The 13,637-nt window shown below is 50.7% G+C and overlaps 1 protein-coding gene across 3 annotated transcripts in view; it reads left to right on the top strand.

Moving 5' to 3' along the window:
* ripor1 (RHO family interacting cell polarization regulator 1) overlaps positions 1–13,637 on the top strand; it is a 56,189-nt gene that overhangs the window by 22,803 nt on the left and 19,749 nt on the right. Inside the window, exon 1 of one of the 3 annotated variants that reach the window (XM_048972355.1) lies at positions 10,065–10,252. The exons of the other annotated variants lie outside the window; for them this stretch is intronic. Within the exon in view, the coding sequence (XP_048828312.1) occupies positions 10,234–10,252 (19 nt within the window). The 5' untranslated portion in view covers positions 10,065–10,233. Of the gene's footprint in view, positions 1–10,064; positions 10,253–13,637 lie in introns of those variants that run through there. 3 annotated transcript variants of the gene reach the window in all.

Here is a 13,637-nt window from a genome sequence, read left to right as displayed (position 1 = left end):
TCACTGCCAGATGTGGGAACCGGTATTTGGGTGCGTTTAAGGCTCCTGATTTAAATAGACAAAACGGGCGTCAAAGAAACAAGGAAATAAAATAGGGGAGCTTCCAGCAGCAGAACAGTAAACAGTGAGGAAGATGGTTTCTATCAAGAGAAGGTTTGATGTTTTTCAATAATGAGTCGAATGCAAAGCAGCTGGTGGACATGTAGGTCACCGGGAGGGAGCGACGTCCGTCTTCCAAGTCGGTTTACTTCCTGCTAATCTTTAGGAAAATCGGTGGCCCAAATTCTCAAACCAGATGACACACGTCCGCACATAAAAAATACACTCCACAAGTTGGAGAGCCAGGGACATTTACTGGATCTAAAACCACTGGGCAAGTTTAAGCTGGAGAACCTCACTGGCCCTCCTGCAAACCTCACTGGCCCTCCTGCAAACCTCACTGGCCCTCCAGAATGCCATTTACCTGCAAATTTGCATTTCCCAGCAGATCATCTGTGCAGCGTCGGTTTTTGAATGGGTGTATCGTCACTGAAATTCTCCCACAACAACGAAGCGCAGCAGATCTGTGACGCTCACTTTTCCGCTCGTGTCCCACTCATCTCAGTCGTGTTTAATTCCTCATGGCCAGAATTAAGTTCCATGTATGGTCTGGCTACAGGGACCAATGTCCGTCACTGGCTCTAGAAAATCAAAAAATATATGCTAATAACTTATCTAATTTTTTGATATATAGATTCTGAAAATTGGGATATATTTAGTGAATAGCCTAATTCGTTTAGTTATTACCCTACTTAACTGACCCAAGTGGCAGATTGTTCTAGAATATTTATATGACGTAAGTGCTGGGCTCTTGGCACAGGCTGCATTGTGGGTTACTAATTAGGCCTACAGAATGTGAGCTGTCGATAAATAGTGAATACATGAGTTTAAAATACATTCGCTACAGAGATGCGGACATTTTATTGGTTAAAAGTGGGTTTGTTTGTGTTGCCCAGTGTGATTCACTCAGTTTCACATCACACCTCAGCCCCCCCCCTCTCCCCCAGAGGTAAATTGGAAGTCCACCCGTTTATGCAGATTGGTAATACCTGGAATAGCTCTGGGTGTGATGACACGATGGTTGTGTGTTGCTAGGAGACGGACGAACGCGGTTACCAGTCTGTCGGTGTGGTGTGGAGGGTCTTGCACTGCCTGGACACGTAACTCCGGCGGCAGTTAACACTCAGTTTAATATTGATGAAACTATTGATTTGACAGGAAGATGGTGTTGGTGAGGTCACACCCCACACCTGTGATGTCACCCTAAAGCCCTAACTTTCCTCTTCAAGGAACAATGGGACTCGAGTGGCTTGTAAAGTATGAGAATGCTGAGCGTAATCATAATGTCCTCTACAGAGGATGAAAATGAAGTGCGGGATCCCAGGCGGTTACGCGGGGTCAGCGAGGCTGCAGAGCCTTCGGAAGCAGAGGGTTCCCCGCTCCGCCGTGGGCGGACAGCTGGCCGTGGCCGTGCAGGCAGCGCCTTGCTGGGTCAGCGTCGATCACAAGAGAGCAGCGTCCTGAAAATGGGCAGCCAGCAAGTAGTAAAAAGCCCCAGAGGCTGCTGTTTAAGGGGTGAAATGCAACAGAAGAGATTAATTTTACAAGGCAAACACATGGAATTATCCCACAAAGCCCATTTAATCTGCACACACATACCGTGGTACCAGATCAAGCTGTAATGTTGGGGTTTTTCCACATCTAGCGAAACTTTTGCCAGGACAAAGACAGCTTTTTCTAATAATGAAAATACCTCCTCAAGTTTGCAATGGTGTGTTTTTTTATCTCCTTTGCAAATATTACCAACTGCCTGCATATTTCTGTCGCGTAAAAGGGAATGACTTCTGTAACACTTTCAGTGTGAATAGTTCTCCACTTTTTCGAAGAATATTCTGAAGCTTAATTCCTCACAGAACCGGGGGTGGAAGGGTTGTTTCCAGGATGGAATTAATCTCTTATCCGACAGTTTTTCGGCCGATTAATTCCCTGTTTTCATTAGACTGCCACCCAGCACATTGCGAAACGCAGATTGCCTAACAAAACAGACCACAATTAGCTGTTTGTTTGAAACCGTTAAATCAGTTCAATCTGGCAATAAACCTCGGTCATGCGGGGAGGAAGTTGATTCTGTTCATACGATGTTGGCGCCACACAGAGAGGCAGACCCAGATCCTGAGCTTCCCGGGCAGCCATCTTACCCTCTGGGCTCGCATTTGCGTTTACACTTACAGATGCCGCACGCTTTACGATGGTTCGACTTCCGATGGCGCGATAGTGATGCACATTCTGTAGTCAGCTATGAACTTGCAATATGCCATATGGTAGTTTCTACCCCTGCCAGTTGATGGCAGCAGCCACGCTTCACGAGGGTAAATATCTCATGCAGTTCTTTACTTATTTATATATGTTATTAATATTCGACTTGATATGTTCCACTTGCGAGGGGTTCATCTGCACGTCACCCCAAGCACCTGTACTTCTTTCAGCAGGCGTGATGTACAAGTGAGGCAAACAGCACATTACAGACATACGGCTGTCAAGATGTCAAGCGGGACTGAGTGCTACAAGGCTGAGCTTCCGGGGAAATGCACGGGAACGATGGAAGCAGTACTGGAGTGAGAGCTACACAACAACTCTCTAACATAGCAGGAAACTGATAAAATAAGTATTCAAATCCGCAAAGTACCAAACAGAGTCATTCAGAGGACATGGAGTGGTGTGGAGAAGTTCCTGGAACAGATGGGTGCTTCTCGAAGGCGGAGAGGAAATATGAGGACTGGTTGTGGTTTGGAAGCTCTTTCCACCATCCAGTCCCTCTGTCTTTTTGGTCTGCCCTCACTGCCTGTACCTTAGGGCACCTTACTGCTCCATACGATCCCTCTTGGATGTTCTGGTGGGGTGGAGCTGGGAGGGAGGACTGGAGGATGATGGGAAATGGGGTAAGTAGCCTAAAGGGGCCCCAAGCGCTGTGTGTGATGATGTAGGATCTAGTGAGACTTAATCCTCTTAGCGCGAGCCTGGAATTAAAGATGGAATCTATACTCAGGGTGGGGGGCAGGGGGCTGGTGGTCCATAAGATTCACAGTGAAACCAATGCCTTGGCAGGGCTCAAAGAAAGGGAGGCGATCGGAGGTGGAGAGTTCAGGTCCGGAAAGTACGAACCAGACCAAGATTTTGTTTCAACCAACCAGTTGAGTATAAATAGTCACAGTCACAGAGAACTCAACTGGTTGGTTGAAAGAAAATCTTGGTCCGGATTCGTACTTTCCGGACCCGAACTCTCCACCTCGGGAGGTGATAATCTGAGCGGTGTGGCTGGGTCAGCAGTAGGCTTATCGGGCCTGTCAAGGTGATAGATCTTGGACAGTGGCTGACTCGCTTATCCTTCCATTAACCGGCTCACTTAGCCAGGTGAGCATTACAGCTGATATAATTATTTGACAGGATATACTGGCAAGTGGAGCAGACTGAGTAATGATTTCAGGAAGGTTATGAGAGCTGGCTGGGGCTGCATACTGCCTTATGGGTATTATACTCTCTAGAAGACCAGTAAGCATGTAAGGGCACAGACTGGACGCTGTGTAGACATATCCTGATTTATAAGCAGAGATGCGTACCTCCAGCCATTCTGTGTTGACCTGGTCGTGGATCCGTCTGTGTAGGGCTCCCATTGGCGCCCAAACTCTCACTGGGCTGAGGGATCAGTGTAGATGGCAGGATTATCCCTGGGGATTGTTTGGCGGCACCAAATGCAGACCGGAATCCACACAGGATTCCACTGAGGAAATGCATTTTTGTGAGTGACCACAGAAGCTGAGTGGGTCAAGAATTACGTTTGTCCCCGAGTCTGTGACCAATGAGCTGCATGCTTGAATTGACGAAGGTAAAGTCTGTTGCTGCGCTGAAAGGTGCTCGGCATTCTGGGAATGGCGTTCAACAGCAGGAATCCATGGCATGCGGATTAACTGTCACAATTCAATATCTTTATTTCGTGTGAATATTTCCAAAGCGACATACAATTGATAGCAGGGCCAAACAGTCCCGAGAACAATTGGAGATTAAGGGCCCTTAAGCAAGGTCCAACCGGGGGATCAGGGAAAGCATATTCTAAGCAGGCAGTGGACTGTGAGCCAGCCGGTCCTCTGCAGGGCCTGTGGTGAGCTGCCCAGGAGGATGGGGGTTTGAGGTGTAGGATTTTAGAGGGGACCAGGAAGGTTAATAACTCACATTCCTGTTTGGGGGGGGTGGGTGTGCGTGAGCCCTGCAGGTGCTCTCGGGTGTCATTCCTAGGGGATGGTGCAGCCCCAAAGGGGGGAGGGCCTATTTAAGGGGGGTTAGAGTATCGCCCTGCTTTTGCTGACTATCCTGGTGGATTTGTCTGATTCTGAGCCTAACGACTTATATTGTTGCGGTAAAATTCTCTGTGTCGCTGGCAGATGAATACGCTGATCTTCTCTGGCTGGGTCATTGCAGGGGCAAATATAGGATTTTTTAAGGTGAGGACCTTAACGATGGCCATAACTCATACAGAAAGGCCAACTTTATCATTAGTCAATGATTTGTTTTGAATTGATGGGAAGCCAATTAGCTTTCAGCTGGGGCCAGTGCCCCTGCGGCCCCGGCGTTTGTCTGTGGGGGTGTTGCACCTCCCTGACCATGTCCTCCAGCACTCTCCCTTTCTCCTCGCACCGCTTGCCTCCATGTTGAATTCCTCAGGTGACATGGCATGCTCTCCCTGTACAGCTGCTCCTGCAGAGATAAGAGCTTCAGGCTTCCTGGACAACTGCCCTCCAAACACCCTTAGAAACCCCACCCCCCCACCCAATTGGCTCGAGAAGCTTTCACCGGCTCATCTGCTAATCCTTATCCAACTGTCGGGAAGTAAGGGTCAAAGGTCAGAGGGCCCAGTTTAGTTTTAGCGAGGCAAACCCTGCATTTGCTTTCTGCCGATCTGTCATGTCCCCCAGGTACGGCCAGATATTTTGGGTGGGTGGGGGGGGGGGGAGTAGTGTGCGGTGACCTGTGTGCACGTGAACCGGCCTGTTCCTCTTTGTGCTGCGTACTGAGGTAGCCCACAGATGGGGACATGGTAACATCTACGGCTCACAGCTCCAGTGGTGTAATTTGAGGACACGCACACACAAGAGTTCAGATCGTGCGTGTGGCTGTACATGTGTTGTTTTGGGAGTGAATGTTTCCCATGTGGCAGTGTGGCTGAGCTCGTGCCCGCAGCTCAGAGGGCCGTTTGGCAGTGCCGTGTGTGTGAGCGTGCATTGGAGTGTGGGCAGCTGCGTGTCAGTGACACACTCTGGCTCTGGGCTGCTGTTAGGAGACCCACAGGGAGCTCATGGCTTCCATCAGGGCCTGGCGGGGCCAGTCCCTCTGCTGTGGTGGCCCCTCAGGCCAGTCCCTCTGCTGTGGTGGCCCCTCAGGCCAGCCCCTCTGCTGTGGTGGCCCCTCAGGCCAGTCCCTCTGCTGTGGTGACCCCTCAGGCCAGCCCCTCTGCTGTGGTGACCCCTTAGGCCAGTCCCTCTGCTGTGGTGGCCCCTCAGGCCAGTCCCTCTGCTGTGGTGGCCCCTCAGGCCAGCCCCTCTGCTGTGGTGACCCCTTAGGCCAGTCCCTCTGCTGTGGTGACCCCTCAGGCCAGCCCCTCTGCTCTGGTGGCCCCTCAGGCCAGCCCCTCTGCTGTGGTGACCCCTCAGGCCAGCCCCTCTGCTGTGGTGACCCCTCAGGCCAGTCCCTCTGCTGTGGTGACCCCTCAGGCCAGTCCCTCTGCTGTGGTGGCCCCTCAGGCCAGTCCCTCTGCTGTGGTGACCCCTCAGGCCAGCCCCTCTGCTGTGGTGGCCCCTCAGGCCAGCCCCTCTGCTGTGGTGGCCCCTCAGGCCAGTCCCTCTGCTGTGGTGGCCCCTCAGGCCAGCCCCTCTGCTGTGGTGACCCCTCAGGCCAGCCCCTCTGCTGTGGTGACCCCTCAGGCCAGCCCCTCTGCTCTGGTGGCCCCTCAGGCCAGCCCCTCTGCTGTGGTGACCCCTCAGGCCAGCCCCTCTGCTGTGGTGGCCCCTCAGGCCAGCCCCTCTGCTGTGGTGACCCCTCAGGCCAGCCCCTCTGCTGTGGTGACCCCTCAGGCCAGCCCCTCTGCTGTGGTGGCCCCTCAGGCCAGCCCCTCTGCTGTGGTGACCCCTTAGGCCAGCCCCTCTGCTGTGGTGACCCCTCAGGCCAGCCCCTCTGCTCTGGTGGCCCCTCAGGCCTGCCCCTCTGCTCTGGTGACCCCTCAGGCCAGCCCCTCTGCTGTGGTGGCCCCTCAGGCCAGCCCCTCTGCTGTGGTGGCCCCTCAGGCCAGCCCCTCTGCTGTGGTGACCCCTTAGGCCAGTCCCTCTGCTCTGGTGGCCCCTCAGGCCAGCCCCTCTGCTCTGGTGGCCCCTCAGGCCAGCCCCTCTGCTCTGGTGGCCCCTCAGGCCAGCCCCTCTGCTGTGGTGACCGCTCCAACGTCTTAATAGAAGTGACCATTTTTCATGCTGCTCTGGGGGAATCAGCCATGTTGAATCTCACTCTGTGTTTCACACTTTTGCAGGAAGCTCCTCATTAGCTGACTGTCACGTCCTCATTAGCTGTCATGCCCTCATTAGCTGTCATGTCCTCATTAGCTGTCACGTCCTCATTAGCTGTCATGTCCTCATTAGCTGTCACGTCCTCATTAGCTGTCATGTCCTCATTAGCTGTCATGTCCTCATTGCCTAGCATGTCCTCATACGCTATCACAAACTCATTAGCTATTTCATCTTTATTATCGATTATTCTTTATTAGCTATCACATGCCCATTAGCTACCAGGTCCTTCTGTGCTGACTGTCCCAACCTTCGTAGATTCCACATCCTCATTAGCTATCATGTCCACATGAGCTATCACATTTTCATTGGCTATCATGTCCTCGTAAGGTATCCTCATTAGCCATCACTTCTTTGTTAGCTATCACATTCTCATTAGCTTTCACATCCATCTTAGCTAACTTTAGGTCCTCATTAGCTTTCACATCCATCTTAGCTAACTTTAGGTCCTCATTAGCTTTCACATCCATCTTAGCTAACTTTAGGTCCTCATTAGCTTTCACATCCATCTTAGCTAACTTTAGGTCCTCATTAGCCATCACTTCTTTGTTAGCTATCACATTCTCATTAGCTTTCACATCCATCTTAGCTAACTTTAGGTCCTCATTAGCTTTCACATCCTTGTTAGCTAACTTTAGGTCCTCATTAGCTTTCACATCCATCTTAGCTAACTTTAGGTCCTCATTAGCTTTCACATCCATCTTAGCTAACTTTAGGTCCTCATTAGCTTTCACATCCATCTTAGCTAACTTTAGGTCCTCATTAGCTTTCACATCCATCTTAGCTAACTTTAGGTCCTCATTAGCTTTCACATCCATCTTAGCTAACTTTAGGTCCTCATTAGCTTTCACATCCTTGTTAGCTAACTTTAGGTCCTCATTAGCTTTCACATCCATCTTAGCTAACTTTAGGTCCTCATTAGCTTTCACATCCATCTTAGCTAACTTTAGGTCCTCATTAGCTTTCACGTCCATCTTAGCTAACTTTAGGTCCTCATTAGCTTTCACGTCCATCTTAGCTAACTTTAGGTCCTCATTAGCTTTCACATCCATCTTAGCTAACTTTAGGTCCTCATTAGCTTTCACATCCTTGTTAGCTGACTATCATGTCTCATATCCCCCCCCCCCGTTCTGGGTGTCACCCTGTCGCCTCCCTGTCATTGTTCCTTCACCTTCTTGCTGCTCTCGTTGAGACCTTAGCTTACCAGCTCACCTTCTTGGGATCTCCCACACGTCTCTGCTGCCACTGGTCTTGGACTAGAAGGTATTCTAATGGGCTGCCAGGTGTCCTGGAGGGAATTTGCATCCAGGCAAATATGGAGGGTGCCTGAGGCCCAGTGGGGGCCTCCCACCTGTGCTGCACTGCGCCTGGACGAGCTGGCCTCTGTGGGCACCTCCTCTCTCAGCCCCAGTCCTGCCCGGCTCCCACCCTGCGCGTCTCGAGGTTCTTTTAATCAGATGTCAAAGTGGCCCCCTGCTGTTTAACTGCCCCAGCTTAATACTCCTAACCAAAGTGGCATTTTACTCATTTGCTTTGCTGGATATTTTAATGGCACCGATCTGAGTTAAGTTCTCTGCCCAAGGGTTTAGTGACAGAGTCCCTCCTGTGCCCTGAACTTGTGGCATTTCGCATATGTGATAAACTAGTGTGCTTCCTGCTGGCTGTAAGCGGTTTTTATAGATGAAAATGAGGGTGACTCACTGAAGTGTCAGCATTCCTTTGTACTTCCAGCATTGGGCACCCAGACCCTCCCTTTACTCTGTGGGTGTGGGGTTTGCATGTTCTCCCCACATCACAAGGGTTTTTTCTGTGTACTCAGGTTTCTTTTGGGGGGGGGAGGGGTGGGGGGGCAAAAACAGGGACCCTCTATGGATTGGGAAACACTTGTCTGAAGACTTATTGATTTCTGTAGACTGCCTAAGGAAAGTGAGTGTGTATACATGTGCCCTGAGACGGACTGACATCCTGGCCAGGGTGGACCCCTATGTGCCCTGAGACGGACTGACATCCTGGCCAGGGTGGACCCCTATGTGCCCTGAGACGGACTGACATCCTGGCCAGGGTGGACCCCTATGTGGCCTGAGACGGACTGACATCCTGGCCAGGGTGGACCCCAGCTATGTGCCCTGTCCTGCCTGGAATAGGCTCCAGACCTCCTGCAACCCTGATCTGGATAAGCGGTCAAAAGAAGCATGTAGATGATTTAAATTTTAAGCCTTTGGTTTGATTTTCTCTCTCTGTCTTTCCCTGTATTTTAAGAATTTTCAGAGATGCATGTAAACACGGGTGTGTATATGCATGCATGCTGACACACACACACACACACGCACATTTGTATCGACTTCCTTGTGGAGACTCTCCATTCATTTCTTTGGGCAAAACTCTAATCCCAAAAATGACGACCTTAACCCTACCCAGCCCTAACCGTAACCAAACTAAATGCAAATTTTTTGGCATTTTGAGTTTTTTGATTATTTAATTTCGTTTGTTTATAAAATTTCTGGACCCCACAATGTCATATATATGTAACCCCCCCCACACACATGCACAAGCTCAGAATACCAGACCACGCCACCTGGAGGCAGACACTCAGCAATGCACCCTGTCCTCGCAGGTGGGTTCAGGGAAAGTTCCCCTACATTTCTGGTAATGGGCTTTCCCGGTTTCCATGGAAACTCCCTGTTGACATCGGCTGCATTAACCAGCTGGAAACTCCTGGAAGCTATTCCCAGGCGGAGAAAGGCCGGTTGTGTGCTCTTATCTCTCCCTTCCTTTGTGTCTGTGTGTGTGTGTGTGTATATTAGTGTGTGTGTTTGTTCATTGTTTTCCTCACAGGAGTAACAACAAAGCCAGGCAGTAGCTTTCTGAAAATCCCCAGTTTTTATGCTGTTTTAAATTTGAAGGGATCATTTTTATTGGTATGTTTGTTTTGACGTGACGTGAAGAAGATAATCTGCTCGGGAGGGGTGTGGAGATTCTGCTGCTTAATGTCCCTCAGAAGCTTGTCAGATATGATGGTGTGAGGAATCTCACCCAGTCTCACCAAGTGGGGGTGTCATTCCTGGTGGAGTCCTGACCTTAAGGTGTGATTTGGAGGGGGGGGGGCAGGTCCTGTCTTTCAATTAGCGGCTCTGTAGTGAAATGAAGGTGGTGAACTGAGAAACTTAGGGCTGCCCTGTGCTCTGGTTTCTGTGGAGAACTTTCCGGAAGATCTCTGAGACAGGATCAGGCGTAGGGCGTTGGTGTGGTGGGTTTCGCGGCGGTGGCCCCGCAGGGTTGGGTCCGCAGTCTGAAAGGTCCCACATGCTTCCGTGGAGACAATGAGCGGGCCGAGCTGGAAGAGGGAGAGGCAGGAAGAGCGCGTGATGTCAGAGGGCTACGCATACGGGAAGTGGGGGTGGGAGCGAGGGATGCTGGGGAGGGGGAGCTCCGTGGGTCAGTCAGCCGCTCTCCAGTTTCCTGGCCGCTCCCTCCCCTCCAGAGCGAGCCTCCTCACACGCCGGACCCGTTACTCGAGCCGTGGTCGTCTGAGGAGGCACAGCAGGAGCGGAGGAGCGGAGGAGCTCTCCCCCGCAGCGTACTCAGCAGCAACATGTACAGCGGATATGGAGGTACCTGTTAGAGCGTCGCTGTCTTTCCTGGGGGTGGGTGCGGGTTGCTGAGTGCTGGTTTCGATTGTCCTGAATCATTCTTGCCTTGCTTTCGGTTCTTCCTCTCAGGGAGGGGGGTGCCCCTTTTTGAATGTTTATTTTTCTCTCCTCTCAGCTTGCGGTGTCTTTGTGGTTGGGGGCCCAGTGCCGTCAGCATAGCGAATGTGTCGTTTAAGGGTGTCGCACCTTGTGAGGGAGTTAAAGAATGTAAATTTACGGCTGGCGGCAGACGATCCTGAGCCACCAGCCCCTGTTTGGTTTCCACCCTGAATTCCCACATTTCGCTCTGCATTGTCCTGCCTGCGGAGCCTCATAGCATTTGTGTCCGGCCCCAAACACAGGGGCCCCTGAAATCCCTGCCCCTCCTCTTCCTCGCCTGGAGGTGCAGGTCGTGCAGCTTCCCTGTGTGGTTTGTTTGTAGCCCCTTAGACCCCCCCCATCCCACGCAAACACTCTAGCTGTCTCTCAGCTATCTGCTGCTTATCTGTTACTCTTCCTATCTGAGGGCACTGGGTCCCTGTGCGGGTTCTGGTTCCTGTTCCATGCGACCCTGTCGCCCCTCCAGGATGGGAACTGTCTGCGGCAAAGCAGAACCACGGGGGCCCGTCTCGGATGTGGCGTTTTGAACCGGGCCCGTTCTTTCACATCAGCAGGAATGATCGTTAGCGTGTTGCACTGAATCTGGGGAGATCAGCCTAGGAAACGCCATTTGTTACAGTATATGCAGATAAAATATATTTAAAAAATACAAAAGGAATCTTCAGATCTCTCACTGTACTGGTTATTCAGTGTACTGGTTCCTTTCACTGTACTGGTACCTGCCCCTGGCTAGTATCTGTCGTTGTACTGCTATGTATCACTGGTATCTATCACAATTCTGGTACCTTTCACTGTACTGGTATCCATATTTGTACTGGTATCTATCACTGTACTGGTATCTATCACTGTACTGGTATCTATCACTGTACTGGTATCTATCACTGTACTGGTACCTGTCACTGGTCTTCCTGGCATGTCTCTGTGCTATATGACATGTGGCAGCAGCCAGAATTTCTGGGCTGAGCTTGGCCCGATCTGGTCTCCGTCCAGTTCCTCGTCATTTTCGTCCTGCCAATGGTGAGGTGACTTATGGTGAGTGAGTTAGCTTGACACAGCCTGCCGGGGGGGAGCGGACTGTGTGTCAATGCCCTACCCACCACAGCAGCTTCTCCGTCATACAGACGCTCCTAATTGTACCTGCTGATGTTCCAGAACCCCAGACTGCAGTCTGTACTGAGGCCTGCGGTGGTGGAGAGGGGGGAGGGTCAGGACAGAGAACCCAGAACATCATGAGCTCAATTCCCATCAAGATGCGTAGCCAGTGTTAGGAAAACAGTGACAACATGGGTGCTATGGGTGGGGTCATTCCGGAACAAATTACATCTGGTTTGAATCAAATGCTGTTTTACTGAACAAAGACACCAGATATTCCATTTTTCCTGAAAAGGTGAGCATTCTGACCTCATGCAGTGGCGGGGGCTCTGTGTGTGGGGGGTGACATACCCCACCCCCCCAACAGACAGATCTCTTAGGCTGAGACTCGGGATATGTAAAGAGATGCAGGTGGATCGATGCTGCTGGAATCAGGTTCCTGGATGGAATGGGTAGCTGGATGTGACCAATCAGAGAGCGAGCTGGGCAGAGGGGCGGGGCCTGTAGCTTCCCCTGATTAGCAGTGGGTCATTTCCGAACTCCTTGATGTTGAAATCAGTTTGTCAGAGAAAATAAAACCCAAATGGAAAGGGATTAGTGCCAGGTTTATCAGTTATACGAAATCATTTGTGCAACGATTAGTCATTTGTTTTTAATTTGTCAGTGTCCTTTTCTGTACGTTCACTTTGTTTATTGACTTTAATCGGGAAAATGGATGAAGTCAGCGGTATCAGGTGACTGTGGCATGGGGCTGGGTAGGGAATGTAATCTCTGCTTGGGGGAACGGCACTGAGTAGCGATCAGGGGCATGCACAGGCTGCTGGGGGCTGGGGTCCACTGGTTGGGCTCCCTACACCAGAAACTGTTATATTCCAGGTCATTTACAAGTCATCACACACCAATCAGAACGCCAAACCCTAGTCACATGACTCCCTCCTCAGACCACTGCCTCTTTGAAATATTTACACAGCTGGATATTTGTTTTTTCCTAGAGGAAATACATATTTAAGTATCTAATGTTAATTCCCACAATGCACTGCTCCGCTCTCTCATTCCCTGACTAGGTTTTGTACAGTGAATTCAGACCCACATTTATTCAGAAAATATATAAAATTCTGCATTTGCTTTGTCACTGTGGGGTACTGAATGTGGAATGATGAGGGGACTGTTTTCGGTGTATGACTGTAACATAACAAAATGAGAAAACGCTGAAGGGGTCTGAGTGCATGAACGCACTGTACCTGGGAGAGTCCGCACTGCCAGGACAAGCCCATAACTCATGATCGGGGCTCCGATCTTGCTCCACAAAAGAGTGAAAAACGGCATCGGTGGCCTCCAGTAACGAGGCCGAGGTGTGAATCCGATCTAGGTAATGAGGGATGAATTCCCCCTGGCGAGGGGCTTCTAAAGGCTCTGGTCTCATGGAGCAGAGGACAAAGGCGGGACTCCAGCCTGCCGTTTGGATGTAGTCGCACCAGCATGTGTGACTGGGCCAGAGGCTTGCCTGCTCTCACATACCTGCAGGGGTTGCTGGCCCTTTTAGGGGAGTGTGTGTATGTGTTTGTGTATGTGTGTGTGTATGTGTGTGTGCACTTGTGTGCGTTTCCTCGCTGAGCCGACTGCCTCATCTCTGTGACCCACATTTCTGCGCTCTTATCTGGGTCCACGCTGAAGGGTCTGAAGCTCAGAGCAATGCTGTTTGAGGGACCAGCACCGTGTTCCGGGTCAGTACAGCCTGTGCTCAGCTGCTGTGCCAGGCGCCACACACACACACACACACACACACACACACACACAGATTAGGTATCTATATCTTTATTGGGACTCTCCATTCATTTCTGTCAACATCAACAATGACAACTTTAACCCCCACCCAGCCCTGACCTAAACCATAAGTAACCAAACTAAATTTGAGATTTTGACATTTATAATTTCTTGATTGAATTCACAAACATTTGTGGGGAGCTGAAAAATGGTCCCCAGAACATAAAAAAACAGGTTTTTATTACATTGTGGGGAACATTTGGTCCCCACAATGTAATTTATACATAATCCACACACACGCACACACAAAAACACAAACGCAATTAGCATTCCTGTCGCTAACTTAGCCGTTAGGGATGCTTAGCCTCCCTGCTATGTGTCCCACACACAA

The sequence above is a fragment of the Brienomyrus brachyistius genome, chromosome 13 (assembly GCF_023856365.1).
Source record: "Brienomyrus brachyistius isolate T26 chromosome 13, BBRACH_0.4, whole genome shotgun sequence".
In the NCBI taxonomy this organism is placed as follows: domain Eukaryota; kingdom Metazoa; phylum Chordata; class Actinopteri; order Osteoglossiformes; family Mormyridae; genus Brienomyrus; species Brienomyrus brachyistius.
The sequence above is the reverse complement of the archived record's forward strand: the minus strand, read 5'-3'. Positions and strand labels throughout refer to the sequence as shown.